This window comes from Pseudochaenichthys georgianus, chromosome 3, assembly GCF_902827115.2.
Source record: "Pseudochaenichthys georgianus chromosome 3, fPseGeo1.2, whole genome shotgun sequence".
Lineage (NCBI taxonomy): Eukaryota > Metazoa > Chordata > Actinopteri > Perciformes > Channichthyidae > Pseudochaenichthys > Pseudochaenichthys georgianus.
This window is the reverse complement of record NC_047505.1, coordinates 25,425,180-25,442,474: the sequence shown is the minus strand read 5'-3', so window position 1 is coordinate 25,442,474 and position 17,295 is coordinate 25,425,180. Positions and strand designations below refer to the sequence as shown.

Genomic DNA, 17,295 nt, shown 5'->3' with positions numbered 1-17,295 from the left:
TTTAATTTAATTTTTGAATGATAATTGCACCTCTTTAAATTTGAACAGAGAGGGGAAGGAAAATGACTTTCTGGTGAAACTGCAAAATCTAGAACAACTGTTTTCACTTTGAAGGATATGTAAATGACGTAACAAAGTTGCCTTAAAGGTAGGTACATTTGAGAAACCGGCTCGAGATACACTTATTGTTATATTCCATGGAATGTTCTTAACATCCCGATAGCAATGAATATCTTTGAATATGCTTTGACAAAAAATCCATAAAACAATTTCATCTGTGGAAGCCGTAGTACTGTAAAAAGCACGACCAATCATTTTAGCCGGCCCGGCTAAAGTAACTGGATGGCCTACCTGCCTGTCAGCCTTCCATCTGTGCACAAACTTATCTCGTGCCCTCATTGGTCATGTGCGCGTTCGTGTGTGTTGGAGGAGGGGCTGTGTAAGGAAGTGGCAGATTTTTTTTCGGTTGAGTATTTTCAAATTCTAGCGCACTCGAGCTGGTTTCTCCAAAATTACCTATAATAAACATTTTTTTTCATGTAATATTATAATCGTTAAATATGGCATGATTTAATACAGTTTGTTTTATATGTTAAACCAATATGAGTAAGTGTTTGTTGTTTCCTGTGTATAGGAACTAATGTTTTTTTCATGTACTGGTACCGCGTGTTTTGTTGATGCACTGGAGAACTCAACGTGGGTTGACGTCTTTATTTATACGGAAAATGAACTTTAAAGATGAATCTCCTTTCACGACAAGCGGTCAACGAGGTATTTGTTTTATGTTTTCATATGTCCTATTTTCATTCATATATGTGTAGCACAATAATGCTAATATGTTTGGCTATGTATACGTGTAATTCGTTGTTGTAGTTCTCACGGCGATGAAAACTCCAAGAAACAAACGCCCGTTTTAAAGAACCGGTCTGTGTCGTGAAGAGAGCTACAGGATATATTTCATAAGTTCATCATTTGTTTTTCATGTGTCAAATATTAATCTGGAAAATAACTATTAACCACAACTGTCAAATAAAATGTTGTTGATTTAAAGAGTACAATAATTAACAGGGTAGGCAGGGTTGTATAAAGGGGCACGAATATGTTAAGATACGTCCCAAAACACAGCACTTCAATATATTTACCTCCCACCACTGGCGATGAACAAAACGGAAATTATAACTCTTGATTTAAATTGTTACTCTTAATTAATACACATCATGCATTGTTTGAACACATTTACTGATACACCATTACAAACCAGTTGACACAGTAACAGCAGACTGCAGCCTCAAGAGCCCCTTGATCTTATATGCTCATTAAACATTTTCCCATATTATCCTGTAAATACAAAATGTGTACTCTAAACACCTCAGTACATTGAACTTGTAATGCTTGTATAACTATTTCAGGGGGGGGAATAAGCTTGAATGCACTGCAACTAACTTAATGTGTTTTAAATTGAAGTATCTAAATACCTCTTTGACTATAGCTCTGTGCAGCAGCCGCAACAGCAGTGTTTACAATTTAAGCATCTAATATGGATCACAAAGTGTCTTGTTGTGTCTTCACCAGGGCCGTTTCTAGCTTTTTGGGGGCCCTATCTGACCGCGTAGTCCGCATATAGCAAGAATCGGCCCTGGTGTGCACTGTGGTCAGGCCTGTTGCCCTCGGCGTAAACACAGACAGAGTGAGTGTACCACAGTAGGTGAAAGGCTGACCTCACATCAGCCCCACAGGTGCAGTGTGAACCCTGCGCAGCTCACAGCCAGGGCGGCTTTAAGAGCATCACGTTTTCAAAAACAAGCCTTCACAACATCCCTAATCGTTACAAAGGGTTTTATGGCACCGCCGGCTGGTTTCATGGGCTCCTCTTAGACTGTAGTAAAAGCAGTAAATATAGCAACAAGTCGTAGGCTGAGAAGGAGGCTTTCAACAGTTGTGGTAGAGGGAAAGGATGATTTGATTAACTGAATGCGCCCTGTCCTTGTTTTTCTTGGTTGGGTACCAGAAGAAAACAGGAGGAAATATGTTAAAGATGCATTGCAAAGCCGTGAGCCATAGGAGCGAGACAAAGAAACTGTTTTCAGACAAGAGGCCACAGATTCGCAGTCACCTCTGCCGCCAGCTTGGTTTAGCGGTCGCACGGCCGTGTCCTGTCTGACCTGTGTGAGGTGGAGATGATAATCCAAACCTTAACTGTATGGAGTTAGAGGTCTGAAATCAGGATTTATGGTGTTGTTTATATGGTCTATTTAAGTCAACCACTGCAGACTGTTGCTTCCTCTGCTTTTTGGATGCACTGTGGAGAGGTGTGTATGGGGAGAGGGAGCAAGAGACACGTGCAGACACAAAGACAGACACACACATGCTCACGTACGCAAACAAGATCAACTGAGAGCCAACACTGCAGCTCTAGTGCCAGTGTGGAGGTCGGCGTGGTTTAGAAAACTGCAGGGTTGTTGTCCCAAGACAGTGCGGCTGTCAGAAGACAGATATCTTCTATCAACACCGTGCCATTTGCCAAAGTACTGTATCTATGGAAAGAGTGTGTAGTAGTTTCTCCAAGCTATATTTGACTATATTTTTTATATTTATAGTTCTCTATCTGTGTTTTACATTTTTGATTTACTTTTATGTATGCACCATGACATCAAGTCAAATTACTCGTACGTGTCAACCTACCTGGTAATAAACCTGTTTCTGTTTCTGATTCATTGTTTTAGCAAAATGTTTTTAGCTTTAACTACTTGGTTCTTTTGTCAATCACATTGCTCTTCAAATCATAACAAGAGTGGAGGGCAGTAATGCAGCCATGATCCTTTTTCATGCCAGCAAAAGTCATGCTTACGTAACACCTTATCTTTCACATACAAGTTCAAACTGACCTGCTTGCGCACGCTGTGAAGTCACACACGTATGAAAACGAGTTAGCTACCTGTTGAGGAAATTACCACCATTCAAAAAGGATTTTTGGCATGGAAGTTAAGTATATTATGAGTTACTGTTAAAACTTTAGGCAGAATACCTGCTTTTGCGAACTCAAAACTGAAACAGTACTTTACAAAAAGAAAAAACTATCAGACTGGAAAAGGTTAATCCAAGATAAACTAATGTGTTGTCAACAAATGGGATAAAGGATTTTAGAATTTGTATCCTGCTCGAAACTAAACTACACTCCAATATTCCACACTCACAATTTTTCCTCTCTCTACCTTTAATGATTTGAATGAACTGGTTGTCTGAGCTATTCAAACTCTATGCATAAAACAACCCATGACCTGAAGTCACATCATAGGGGACCTATCATGCAACATGCACTTTTGTACATATTTTATACATGAATATGTGTCCCCGGTGTGTCAGGGAACTCACCAAGTGTCAGAAAACACAACCCTCTCTCTTTTCCTCCATACCCAAATCTCTAAAAAAAGGGGCTGCAACGGATCTGATACAGACTGATCCAGATTTGAACACTGTCCTGACGTCAGGACGGTGGCGCTACGGCTATTGGTCAATTCTCCACCTATCAGGGGAATGAGAGGTTGGGCCACGGCCTGCCATTGCTGCTCGAAAGCGCTGGAGACGCTGTAGTACATATGCCAAGCCTGTAAGTGGCGCTGTAGTCTGCCACAAAAGCAGCAAAGAAGACTTCCCTTGCATGGTTGCCATGGTTGCCCTTCTGTTTATTCTCCGCTGTGGCTCTTTTTCTCCCTCCCCGAGGCAAGTGTTTGCGCCTCCTGCTTTAAAACAAATGAATAATGACTCTATATAATCATATGTAAGGGATAATATGCCGATCTAGATCCCTCCGCTTTGCGTCGGGCTCCTGATCAGCCAGTGTTCTTTTCCCCATAATGACCGCGTCGCTGCATATTATCCTGCTTATTACATGGCCACACTCTCAACAAAGTAACGACATGACTCCCAATATTAATTGAAATGCTTTTATGGATTTAGAAAATGATTTTATTGATTTAAAAAATAGTTGTATTTATTGATTTAAATTGACATGCATCGGCTAAGAAAAATAGTCCGTTGTTACTGTTTGAACTAACGTAGCAACGGCAGGAACTGCTTCGATAGCGTTTTTGAGGAGCTTTTTGATTACAGATTTGAAAACATCGTTGCTTGCTTTAAAAGTAGCACAATTCATTATGTAAAACCTTGGAAAGTATCTAGATATCCCTGCCCTAATACCAAAGTAACTGCCAACTCCCCTCTCATGCAGGGGGGCGTGGTCAGTTGCAGCTCACAGAATCAGCCCCCTGCAAAAACAGGGCTGGAAAGAGCGAAATGAGGCATGGCTAAAATGCAGGATCTGTTTGGTATTTTGAAAAAAAAAAAAAATGTATATACTTTATATAGGTATGGCCCTACAATATATGTTTCAAATATAGCATGATAGATCCACTTTAAGCTTGAATGGAGGCAAGCTACACATATTCTGGAGTTTGAGTACTGTTTATGTTGTAGTTGTGTTTTGGAGCTCATAAATGAGTTTGAAACCTTTGGTTAGGAGCTGGATGTTCATGCCAGAACATTTATGCGTGTGTGGACACAGAGCAGGAATGTTGTAATGTACCAGAGAAAAATAGTAAATACTGAGGAGTCATTTGAGGGCATATAAATCCATAAATATAACATTAAAACCTCAATTATTAACAGTAGTTGAATAACTGAAGTGCATTTCAAAAAAGAAAAAGAGCCTATATGACAGATGTTGGCTGTCTGTGTGTGTCTGTGCTGTTGCTGCTGAGATGCGTCAACAACCATGCCACCTGTCTGGAACTAGAGAAACCCATAAGAGCTGCTTTGTTCTGGGTGAATTATACAACACATGCCGTCTTGGTCAGACCTCCATTAGCCCTGCATGCAGCGTAATATCAACATTTGAGGATTGTTTTTTTCCAGAAAGACACAGCAGTGGAAAACTGACTGGTTTAGGTGACTAATATATCATGTAGTTTGTTTTCGCAGCAGGTTGGTTTGGTGACGAGTGTTTTTAAAGCAAAGATGAAAACATAAAATAATGAGAAGGGTTATACACAACAGCAACCTCATACCACTGTTACCTACTTTCCATCAGCTTTATAGTCAAATGTGTAACATGCTTTAGCACTATTACAGTAGTGAAGAAAGGCCGAGTGAATACGATTTTTCCCTCCCTCAGAGGGGCTTGACACCTTGGATGTGTCATCTAGATTTAATCGGAAGTATTTTTTCCATTACAGAAAAAGCAAATGCAGTACTGACACATTAGCTTAATACAAAGGCATGGGCTACATTCATTATCATTGAATTGCAATATTGCACTAGCTGCTAAAGGTTCTTGTTATTTCAGTGTAGCTTTTTCTAAAGACAAAAGTAGTTACTTTTATTACACAGGATATTGCATTTTATTGATTACCTATTATAGGAATGTACAGATAATAATAAAAACGTTTAATTATTGCAACTGGAGAGAAGCATCTTTTGAAAATATTCTCTTGGAATATGGTGAAAATAAAACACTGCCCTTAAAATGTTCACTCTAACAAATTTCTAACAAAGAACTGCTAACAGAGCACTTATATACTAATAAAGGACTGGCTTATCTATAGCCAGTTGAGTAGCACTTGAAATGTTTGGCTCTATGAAACCTGATGTACTTATATGATTCGGTTTTCTTCAAGGTTGTATCTTTCTGGTCGAATGTACTTATTGTAAGTCGCCTTGGATAAAAGCGTCAGCTAAATGCAATGTAATAAACTTACTCCAAGTGATGGTCTGCCTTCCAGACCTTTTAATATGCATTTCTAGAGTACTAAAAAGTCTTAACATGCATAATATACTGCATGAACCAACGCTCCCAATATAATATATAATCTTGCAATAAAATAAAACCCAAGTAAAGGGACCTTTGATGTAGTTTATTAAAAAAAGAAAAAGAAAAAACTTCCAGGGAAATAGTGTGTCTGCATTTAGTTAAGGGTTGTGTTATTTACTAGAGGTCACAAGGTTCAACCTTGTGATTCCACTTATCACTCGCACCAACTGTTGCCTGAGAGGAAGATAGTGAAAGCAGTCTGCTCACAGCGTCTCACTTAACAGTGCTAAACATGGGGACTATTTGGTTCATTTTAGATTATAAAACCATTTACAAAATGTGGGCTTCTCACAAGTACTCAACTACATTTTGTCTGGTTTCCACATTGCATTTCCTTTGTACGAGAGCGGTTAATTTCCCTTTTAAATAAATCAGAAAAGCACAACATTTGCAGAAAGATCATTTATTGACATAAGTGCAACCATCCTCTGAAAATACCCATAGACTTGTGGGAGTTAATGCTGTAACAAAGCAATAAATATGGTAGATATAAAAACATGCCAGCATTTTATGCCATCAGTTAAACATTTACAAAACATCGTAGCAGTCAGCTCAATGAGCTGCCAGGTTGAAACTTAAGGCAAGGCAGTGTTCTGCTTGCAAGCTGAGTAAATGCTCCCTTTATCTGAATGTAGGACCTGTAACACAGAAAGATAATTAGAAACTCACATTTGGGTGGAGGCATTTTGGAAGAGGACAGTGGGATGATTTGTTTACCTTTGTTAGTTAAAAAGACTTCTGGATATTATTCAGGATGTCACCGTAGACAAAGTTGAACAGTTGCTCCTTTGACTTGGTTCCATCTAGCTGCACTGTAATAACAAACAACAAGTTAGAATCAAGAGAAGAAATTGTAATCTTTAAATAAAAAAAAAAAGCAAAAGTGCATACTTACAGACATCAACATCTGATGACTCCATGACGTTCTTGTGTTTCAAATACATGGGCCAGACGTGGCCCTCGAACAGGCCGGGGGGGTCTGGCACCGCGTAGTTCCTAGAGCTGCAGAGAGACACAACACCAATTACATAAAGCTAATAATAAAAAAACCAGAGCTAGACTATAAACACCAGTTAGCAACAGTGTCTGAACACTAAAGCACTTACCACCTCCTCTTTTTGCATTCTTCATGTGGGATGGAAATAAAGAAGCGTTGGTTCAGCACGTCGATCAAAGGTCTGCAAGGCAAGAGTCAAAATAAATATCAAGACTGACCGATCACACCTTGTTTTAACAGTGAGAGATAACACCATGTGTCCTTACCTGTAGGTGTAAAGCAGAAAGCCTTCCACAAGGAGGATGTGAGTCTCCTCCTCATCCTCTTTGTGGTCAGCCTTTGGGACGATCTCAGTATCCAGGGTGTTATTGACGCCATGAGACTTCTCAAACTTCACGGGGTTGTCCAGCCATGCATAGATCGTACTCATCATGGCGTCCATGTCCAGGGCAGTAATGACTGAAGTGCAAAGAAGCGCATAGAAAGTAAGAAATGTATTCAGTGCTCAAGTTTGACTATATTGCATGCAAATTACATGTATGCGTGTACAGACATACGACACAAACAAACAAACAAACACACTCAAACCCTTTCATTAAGAACCTGGGCTTACCATCGTACTGCTTAAAGCCATCTTCACCAACTTCAATCTGATCTTGGGGCTGAAAGATACAATAAGATGTACCCAGGTGCATACCACTTGAGCTACCACTCTGCTGTATGGAAGGCTCCGATAGCCTTTTACTCAAGAATTTAAACTATATCTAGTAACACAGGCAGCAAAGTGTTAACACCGTACCAACTTGTGTTACTCAGAGCCCTCCCTTTGGTTAACTGTATTCAATATTCAAAGACCGGTGTTTGTATGTGGCTCACCTTGAAGAAGTCATCCTGGTGTACCACACAACAGTTGGGCAGGGTTTTGATCAGTTTGTTGGTGAGGGTGGTTTTCCCTCCGTTGGTAACGCTGCAAGGAACAAAGCAATACATTAATGTTGGACAATGCAACCTACATTGTTACATTTACAGATGAATGGTTTTACAAACACTTGAAATACATGGTACCTAGCCTTTAAAAGAAGTACTTATGAAAAACACAACTTGATTTTGAATGGTAAATATACTTTATTCATAAAGACATGCATCACAGATCAAGCTGTGTAAAACTTCGTAAATGCATGACATAAAACATTGACAATTCTCTTTATCTTAAAATTATGCTGCTTATTACGATTCTCACTAAAACATATGTTCAAGGTCGAAGAATCGTTTTGTACTGTAAACAACCATTTCGTTGTTGACCATTATAACACATCAATGTCATTGTGAGGGTATTCACCGTAATTTAGTTCAGATATGTTAAACATTATGAAATTACTCATTAACATAGATTTGCACTCATTTCCTCAACAAAACAATTACACCTTAAATAGCCACTGTCAGTTTTAAACGTTAAAACATATTTTTAATTCATAATCAATAGTATTGCTGTAATTGTTATAGTTTGTATTAGTTTGCTTTGAAAAAGGGGAGGCATGTTTGAATGAAGAGTGGTACAAAAAAAGAAATTGTTCACAAACTGTACACATTTTATGAATGACTTTGGCATAAAAGGGTGGACCACCTGTGCATTATGGCGGGTTTGCTTATTGTTTTACATGCTAGTAAACGTTAGCATTGTTTATTTACTTAAATCACCAGGATAAACCCTTATACAAAACGGAAAAATCATCACTAACAGAGTTTTTTGAACAGCAGTACAACAAAAAAGAAGCTACACTATAGCGGATGTCATGACCGGCCTCTCCTCCACGTGTGCCTTGTACGGCCTAGCAGCTCCAGTTAGCCAGCTAGCTTAGCATAGCCTCCATTCATACATCCGTAGGAACTCACCCGCCGATGCCGATGATGTACTTCATGATTTCGGATGGTTAAAGCTTGTAGACAGAAGGGTTCAAAAACGTCAATAAACCGGTTCAGGATCGCAGTGATCGGACGGGAAGAAAGCTTAAAAAAGAGAAGGTTACAACAGGAAACGTCAACTACTTAATTCCTCCATGGCACTTGAGTTAAGTGGGTTAGAGCAGAGACGAGGCAGTGTCACTCGGACGCGGTCTTCCACCGAGAGAGGGCCGTCAGTTCAATGCTGCTGCTACACATACTGAGGATAGGCGACCTGATTGGCTATTTAAACACCTCCACAACGCTCAGAAAACCAGCAACAGCCAATCAGGAGCGAGTTTTACCGCAGCTCCATCCCACTTCCTCTATTCGCCCACCACTTGTGCTACACCTTCTACTATGATGTCAACTTAATTTTTAATAGACGAAAAGAAAAAGTAAGTAAAACAAAAAGAGACACAACAAGAGAAAGTATGTTTGTGTTTTTTGTCATGTAACCTGAGTCAAACTCATTATTTCTATTTTAAACTATATACTCCACCTGAACCAAACTACATTAAATTCCTGGTACTTTTAAATGATGTTGGGCCCACTTTTAATTAGGCTTTACCCGGCTCTGAATATTGGAAAAATGAATTGACCGGATTTGAAAAGCCTAACAAAGAAACGTATGCTCTCAAGAAATAAACTATTGTCTTTAGTCTGCCTATTAAACAAAAACCAGAGAGGGAAAACACTGTGCTAAAAAAATAAAGAAAATAAAACCGTTGCACAAAACAAAAGTGAGTTATTTGCACCTTATTGTTGGCACTTCTTAACTTGTGTAATCCACAGGAGGACAGGGGCTCTGGGAACATAACAGACCCATGTTAATTATAGGGCAACTTTGCATTGTCGGCATGGTGCCGATGACCTGTCAGTGTTTCCCCCCTTATTATTTTCCATGTTATCAGCTACTACCCTTAAACATAATACACACATAATATAGCTACAAGATAAAGCTGCCAGCAGGAGGATCACATCTTTACATTGCTGTGGTGTTTATTTCACTGGTATGCAGCTGACCTCTGTATGATTTGTATAGAAACTTCCCAACCAATGACAGAGTTTCCTGAGGTTGCACCAAAATATTACTTATGTTGGGGTTTACACCCTCGAGAACCTCAGCTATGAAGAGTAAGTCGCCAAGTGAAGTGGAATTCAATGTCATTTTGTAGGATTTTCTATTCATAGTTTGACGCAACTTCATTCTGCGATTTTGTAGGAGATTTTTCCAGGTTTAAAACAATATACAGAACAAAAGCTCTACAATTCAAAGTGATGTAATGTGTGGTGGGGGTCAACCTGAGATAATTGAACTAAACATACATTATTAAAAAATATAAATAGCTTGAGCTGGGGTCCATATGCCAAATGAGTATTTTCCACCTCATTATCCTTATTTTACCTCATTGATAACACGTTTACTTTTTAAATGTGACTGGGAGATTATTGGAATGACACCAGGGATAATCATGTTGTTCATGCCTCATTTCAGTAAGGAAGGCCTTTTCTGGGAATCCTCATGTTTGTATTGTCTGCTTTATGCCTACAGGTAACAGTATTACCCTACAGCATGCATCACATTAGATGTGTCCTTTGAGTTTGAACAAAGCACTTTCAGATAACACATTTGCAGCTTAACCAAGTCTGATTCTACCAACAGCTGAAGGAATAATTATCAAAAGACAGTTTTAAGGTTGTGTCATTGATCAGCTGTGTAAGTGGTGCGAGATAATCATGTTCCAAGAAAGATAGACAATATGTGTTGATGTATCACATGCACTAACCAGTGATGGAAGAGGTCCTCAGATCCTTTAGTTATGTGTGCTGAAGCAATACCAAGAAAAATGTGACAAAACTTGTAGTGTATGTACTTAAATGTATGGTCGTCATCATCAAAATGTAATTAAGTACAAGGACTCATTATATACTGACTCTGTCAGTGTTATGATCCATTATTATACTTTGGATATTCTACTATTATTATTATTATTATTATTATTATTATTATTATTATTATTATTATTCACATTATCATAATTATAGTAATAATAATTATTGTTATTGTTAATTTTATTAATGGTTGTAGTTGTATTGTTACTGATGCATTACAGGGGACGCAGTATTTCATTGTTGTAATCGGAAAATATTGAGTTCATAATAATTACTTTATAGACTTCTGTTTTTTTTTCTTTATCACGTTTTTATATCCCAGTTTGTTCGTAGCCTTTATTTAACCAGGTGAAAGCCCCTTGAGATAAAAAATATCTCTTTTTCAAGGGTGGCCTGCAGCACATTGGTTACACATGTAACATAAAAACAACAGAACAACAATAAGGACGACATACAACATAATGTAATGTGATTTGTAAGAAAAATGTCAATCTGAAAAGTAATGAGCTGACAGATGAATAAAGTACATCAACAGAAATCTAGTGTAGTATAGAAGTATTAGTAAACAAGACACAAGAAAGCAGGTAGTCTAAAATGGAAATACAAGGTTCAGTGACTGACAAGAAATAATAATTTGACTTAACAATGTAAAAACCGACACAATTGTATTGCTTTTTATGTAAAAAATAAAACAAAGAACAACATTTTGTCATGCAAGATGGAGCTAAACGTGCTTTGTGATTTAAAACTGAACAATACTTTTTTTATTTGGCACTCTTATTTTTCAGTTGGCACTTCTTTTTAAGTAACTTTATTGTCTCACACACTTTCAGTCATGGGTGTGGAGGTCAGAGCACGAATCCACTTCCTTTCAACATATTTCAGTTGTTGTGGCAGTATACAGTATCCTTTCCTAATAATTCAATATTGCATTAATCTTGAACTTGGCACTTTCTGGTTGCTAAAGCAGTAAGTATGATCATTTTCATAGCTTAATGAACAGAACACATTAACTGAGATTCACACTGAGACTAAGTTAACCCTCAGCCGTGAGTGATTTTATAACCAAATCATTTGTCATTGTGTTTCCTGACATGAAGGCCTGAGACACTAAAACCAGCCACATGGCAAATATCCCACTGTCCCCCATACGTATGTGTCATAAACCTGAGAGACCGAGGAGTACGTGAACACACTTCTGTGAGTTGTACACTCACAGAAGTGTGTTCTGTGTTCTCTATGCTGCTTCGCTCTCATCCCCCTCCCTGTTCGGACGTCACATTTCACCTCTGATTTCCAGCAGTCACATTTCTTTCATCCTGCATTCTTCACATTTAATATGATTGTATTACCATAAATGCCACATTTTCTGCATGACTGCAGTTTGTTCACAGTAAATTCATGACAATCTTTTAAATCCATTGATTCAATCTGGCCGTGTGATAGTGTTGGTGGATCATGACGCATGTGGTGGTGTAAACCTTTCATTAAAGGTTGTTTATTTGTGATGTAACTGAGAGAGTTTATATTGTTTAATAGTTTCTGCACATTTTGTTCTGCTCTTATTGTTCACCCAAAAGCATACAAACATGTGACTGCCATCTGCTGGCTGTGACAAATGTTGCTTTCAATTATTTCTTTGTCTTTGAAAACAATATTAATATTGTCATCACAAGTTGCAACATTTTTATTTAAATATTCAATATTTCTCAAAGCAAAAATATGTCTTACTATTACAACTTCATAGTAATGGCACGTGAAATAGAAATAAAGAGTATATTGTGTAGAAAATGTTTGAATGTAAATATACCTTGCTTCAATGTCTGTCTTCTATACCAACATACCAACTTACAAGACAGTACATTGTCTTGTAAGAACTTTTTTTTTTTACTTGAAATACACAGACTTATAATGGCTTGTTGATGTTTACAGTATCAAGTGATCTTTTTTTGATATTTCTAATTTGTCTTTGGTTTATGTTCTGTTTCTCCTGTGAATATCATAGTTGATTGATTCTCATCTGCTTCTTCCATTTCTTTTATTGTCAATTGTACAAGTGAGGGAGAGGAGGATGACGTACAGAAATAGGAGGAACTCAACTCTCTTCTAACTAACGTTTTTATTGTCACATGCATTTACAAAGGACAGTGAAGACATTACTCGGAAATAGCTCGAACCATGCATTCTAGGAAATTACTGCATTACACGCAAGACAAGAAGGTGGTAATAATGGGTTGTCTGTTTTTCATAATCATTTTGAAAGCGTATTCAAAACCATACAAACATAATCTACAAACAAATACAAGGCATTAGCGCTCAAAGGTATATACGTTATATATTTTTCTTTAATCTAAAAAAAAAGGTTCTGCTATTTCCCTCCTGTTAATCCTCACTGCACACTCAGGCCTAGGTTTCCAAAATGTACACAGTTATAATGACAAGAATGCTCATAAGGATTCACATTTTCGAGAAAATGGTGCCATCTTTGCATTTCTGACCCCCAATTAGAGAATGGTTCTACATTAATTCATCCCCTGACTTGTAGCAGTAGACCCCGTGTTTGTGCTGTGGAGGAGGGAAGCCGAAACTGCGCACCCCTGGCTCTGAGGGGCCACAGTTTCTCCGGGGCCTGGTGATGGGATACCGAACGCTTCCATCAGCCAGCCAGCCTGCGTCACAGCGGTCCAGCACTGAGAGCTTCCAGGCGGCGTACAGCTGTCCCACTTTGGCGACTTGTGCTCCGTCCTCCTGGCACGCCTGCTGGGCCTCCGTCAGGTTCATCGTGTGAGAGGGTTGCAGATAGTAGACTTTACCTTTGAAGAAAACATATGTATTGTTATTATTAAGAGAACTCTCTGCAGACTGGATATGATAGTTCAAAGTGTTTGTGTTTCAGACCTCCAACATTAGACAGCAGACGTCCAAGAGTGAGACTGTTGACTTAAAATAAAGGTAATTCTGCTCATTTACTTCAAACTGTCCTGCACATAAAGATAATATTTAGATGAGACACTCGTAATCATTTTGAATCCTTTTTTTCTGTTATAGATTCTGAAAAAGAGCTTCTCTGGAACCAGATTTTGAACCTATCACATTGTTAGATTTCACACCATCTCACCTTGGAGTGTAGAGGAGAAGCAAAAGACATCATAACGATGAAGCTGCAGGTGCCGTCTGCCGTAGCTCCGGACACCTGGGGCCAGGCCGTCCCCTCCGCAGGGCACTCTGGGCCGGGTCATGGGGTACTGGACGGTCCCGTCAGCCAGCCAGCCTGCATTGCACCAGTTCAGGCCCTCCTTCCAGGACTGGAAGAGCTGGGAGAAGGTGGCCAGTGTGGAGGCCTGCTGCTCACAGGCCTGCTGGGCTGCCAGGAAGCTGAGGTGGTAGTGACCACGAGGGTGCTGGTAGGGAAACACCACACCTATGTGGAGGAATTGATGAGAGGCCTTCAGTGTTACTCACTGGGACACTTTACCTCGTTATTGTTAATATAACACCTGTTTGTCTATGAAAAAATGTCTGCTGTGAATTTTTTTTTTACATTCATCAACATTCTACCACAAAAAATCTTCAGCATCACTTCATAATAGCTACTATTACAATAGTTTGATAGTTTTACGGGAAAAATAATATGTTTTACTTCATTGTTGGCTGTAACAGTTACCATTAATTGCCCAGGTTCTCTTTTATGTTTGTGTTTTTGCCCACTGTAAACCTAATTTTGCCTGGAGGGACAAAAAAGAGATTGCAACAAATCTCTTTGTACAGAAGAATAGAATATATTAATCAAGTGCAAAGATTACAACAAGCCTGTCTTCTTCTAAACATCTGCCTATCTTTTAAAAAATGGACCTCTGAATAGAATTAAGAGTATTGTTGGACTCTTATTGCCGCTTGAGAATGGAGAGCAGTGTATCAGTGTACATATACCCCGTAACTCCAAATAAACTGAAGTGCTCTTGTCCTCCAGTCCGTCCACGACCTCACAGTGGTAACGGCCTGTATCATTTAACATTAGGTTAGTCATCACAAGTGCGGCGTCTCCTGGGAAATCCTGTCTGATCTGCACACGACCCCTGACCAAGAGACATAATGTGAGTTAAAAGACAAACAAGATCATACAGTCCCTAATAAGAGAACAATATATAATCATTATTCATTTTTTTATCAACCTGAATTCCCCAAAACTTCGACTTCGAGAGCCGATAGCCACCAGCACGTCTGTCTCATGTCCCCCAGCTGCAGGCTGCCAGGACCACTTGACCCGGGGTTCCCTTGGTGAGGTCAACTCGGGCTTATACCAAAACCTGCATGGCAGCGTGACATTATCCCCTGTGGCTGCAAACACTGCAGGCTGAGCAGAGTCCACATGGAGCTTCACACCACTGAAGTGAACTATAGGAAATATAGACATTACATACAAGAATGGAGTTTAAAGGATGGACTGAAAGAACACATGTAAAAACAATTTTGACAAAAAATCATTTATTGATTGTGTGCATACTTTCTTTGTTTCCATTTCCTTTGCGAAAGTCATGGTAGAAGAAGTTGTTGGGGATTGAAAGAGCCAGCTGAGCACCCAACAACAGCAGGGTTTGGATGCAACAGATCATCATCCTGTCTGTGGGGACAGGAGGAACACACACATCCTGATACTAGTGGTCTCTGTGCCACCCTAAAGCCTGCAGAGAGGAATCTGGCTTGGCTTGTAAGTCCCTTAAAGCACAGTGGAATAATTATGCTTGCATTGTTTTTGCTAGAGTTTTCGGTTGACACACAGACTTCTGTATTTTTGACTTTGAATGCTTCTACAGGAGATTGTCAGTAGAGGGCAGCACAACACCTTGTTAGTGAGCTCTGACTATTTTCTATGAAAATGTAATTTGACGAATTCGACTACTTTTGTGCACTGTAGTCAGTACAAATAATGCGTCTGCATTGTGGCACCACAATATACTGCTTCTGATAACTGATTTATATGACAGAGTAAATAAATTACATCGATTTAAAGGTCTGTTTGAAGGCTACAACATTTAAGTTAAGGGCATTTGACTGATGAAATGGAAAAAATCCTTTATTTAGATTTGAATAGCTTTGAGTTATGTAACCAAGTGGCTCCAAATCACTACACAATGACACACTAAACAAATAGGACACATCTCTTTTGTGGAATCTGGTGTCCCCAGGTCACATATCATGGAAGGTATTACAAAAAAGATTAAACTTTTCAGGAAATAAATGTTGAAATGTCCATACTAATATATTTATATAGAAAAGAAGGTGGACTATAAACCCAAATCCAATTAAAAAAAAAGAGATGTGTCTCATTGGTCCGCTGTAATAATAGCTTGTGTGGAGTTGGAGTCACTGGGCCACATGATATGAAATATATCAGAAAAGATAGTTATATAAACAGAAGCTGGATTAAAATCCAATAAAATTGTTGTGTCAAGTGTATAATAAAATGCTGAACTGATTTGCAGTCACTTGGTCACGTGACGAAGCTATTGAAAGAAAATCGAGACTTTTAAATAACAAGCACATTGTATTAACAACTTTAATATAAAATAGAAGGTGGACTAAAATCCAGTTTCATTATGCTTTTTTTCTTTTAGCACAACTCTCATCGAAATGAGCTAGCAAGCACAGAAGTATTGCAAGTAACATTGTTTTTTTGTAATCAAAACGGTAATTTATTAATGGTCTCGGGTGTGATCGCGCCTGACTGCTAACAGTCCAAAAATCAACCTCACCGCTATGGGCATAGATATGTCTCGGTCATAATAATAATCTGTATCTTTTGTTGTATAGGCTAATGAAGCTTATTAAACAAATTAAGAACTCTCATTAGGAGCCTAACGATTACGTAGCCTATGTTTGACACACAGTCGTTTTGTTTATTTTGATTTATCCTCACTTACCTTAAAGAACCCAAGCACCTTGATATTTTGCTTGCGAGGTGTCAATCCTTGTCGAAAGGAAAGCTTTGATACTGTGGCACAAAAGTCAGAAGTCTGCTGCTGGGAACAAGTGAGTTTCTCCAAGAGGTCGCAGAAGGTCTGATGCGACAAATGGGTTTGTGGTCAACGAACAAAAGGCATACATTAGCTTCTTCTAGTTTCTGTCGAATACAAATATTGTGCAGGTTTAGTGAGTTAATGATACGAGTGTTCAGTGTTCCAACTGAGACGTAGGGCTGTAATGCTCTGTCGCTATCAGGCTGTAGGACTGGGAACTTACCGGTGTGCGTTTCTCTAACCTGTGAGTGAGGGAGGACAGGATGTCAGGTAGGCTATAGAGAACTCCCCATCCATCAGTGTTTTAAATGTATTGTTTTTCGACTGATGTCAAATAGGAACAAATGTTGCTTTTTGCATTATATTTAGCAATCTAAAATATATTGTACAAAATTGACTTACTATTACATTTTCCAAACTTGTTTGCAAAAATAGCTACATTCAAATATTTAAAAAGGAAATTATTTATCTGAAAAAGGTTGATCGATTTCCAATTTCAAACACAATCTTGTTCTACCAAACCATTCAGTTTTTAGGGCGACAGTTAATATCAAAAGTGATAACATTTTATACTACAA

General features: G+C 38.7%; 2 protein-coding genes across 2 annotated transcripts; both read right to left on the bottom strand.

Annotated features, from left to right (window-relative positions):
• Positions 1 to 6,253: 6,253 nt before the first annotated feature.
• mibp2 (muscle-specific beta 1 integrin binding protein 2) lies at positions 6,254 to 9,028 on the bottom strand. Its single transcript, XM_034104912.2, has 8 exons — positions 8,757 to 9,028; positions 7,740 to 7,830; positions 7,477 to 7,525; positions 7,130 to 7,322; positions 6,973 to 7,044; positions 6,762 to 6,868; positions 6,584 to 6,678; positions 6,254 to 6,504 (listed from the first exon to the last, which is right to left on the bottom strand). Exons 1-7 carry the CDS (start codon positions 8,780 to 8,782, stop codon positions 6,593 to 6,595), a joined length of 624 nt encoding a protein of 207 aa, XP_033960803.1. The 5' UTR covers positions 8,783 to 9,028; the 3' UTR covers positions 6,254 to 6,504; positions 6,584 to 6,592.
• Positions 9,029 to 12,820: 3,792 nt separating this feature from the next.
• Positions 12,821 to 16,887, bottom strand: LOC117466278 (hyaluronan and proteoglycan link protein 3-like). Its single transcript, XM_034109434.2, has 6 exons — positions 16,622 to 16,887; positions 15,205 to 15,321; positions 14,873 to 15,095; positions 14,631 to 14,776; positions 13,819 to 14,121; positions 12,821 to 13,513 (listed from the first exon to the last, which is right to left on the bottom strand). The coding sequence occupies exons 2-6, from the start codon at positions 15,314 to 15,316 to the stop codon at positions 13,218 to 13,220; spliced, it is 1,080 nt and encodes a 359-aa protein (XP_033965325.1). The 5' UTR covers positions 15,317 to 15,321; positions 16,622 to 16,887; the 3' UTR covers positions 12,821 to 13,217.
• Between the last annotated feature and the right edge of the window lie 408 nt (positions 16,888 to 17,295).

Coding starts and splice junctions, on each gene's coding strand:
- LOC117466278 (XM_034109434.2), bottom strand. CDS start 15,316: ATGATGATCTGTTGCATCCAAACCCTGCTGTTGTTGGGTGCTCAGCTG. Junction 14,777..14,872: donor CGAAGTTTTGGGGAATTCAG/GTTGATAAAAAA, acceptor TCTCTTGGTCAG/GGGTCGTGTGCAGATCAGAC. Junction 13,514..13,818: donor CTTCTCCTCTACACTCCAAG/GTGAGATGGTGT, acceptor TTTTCTTCAAAG/GTAAAGTCTACTATCTGCAA.
- mibp2 (XM_034104912.2), bottom strand. CDS start 8,782: ATGAAGTACATCATCGGCATCGGCGG. Junction 7,831..8,756: donor TACATCATCGGCATCGGCGG/GTGAGTTCCTAC, acceptor TGTTCCTTGCAG/CGTTACCAACGGAGGGAAAA. Junction 6,869..6,972: donor GAATGCAAAAAGAGGAGGTG/GTAAGTGCTTTA, acceptor GTCTCTCTGCAG/CTCTAGGAACTACGCGGTGC.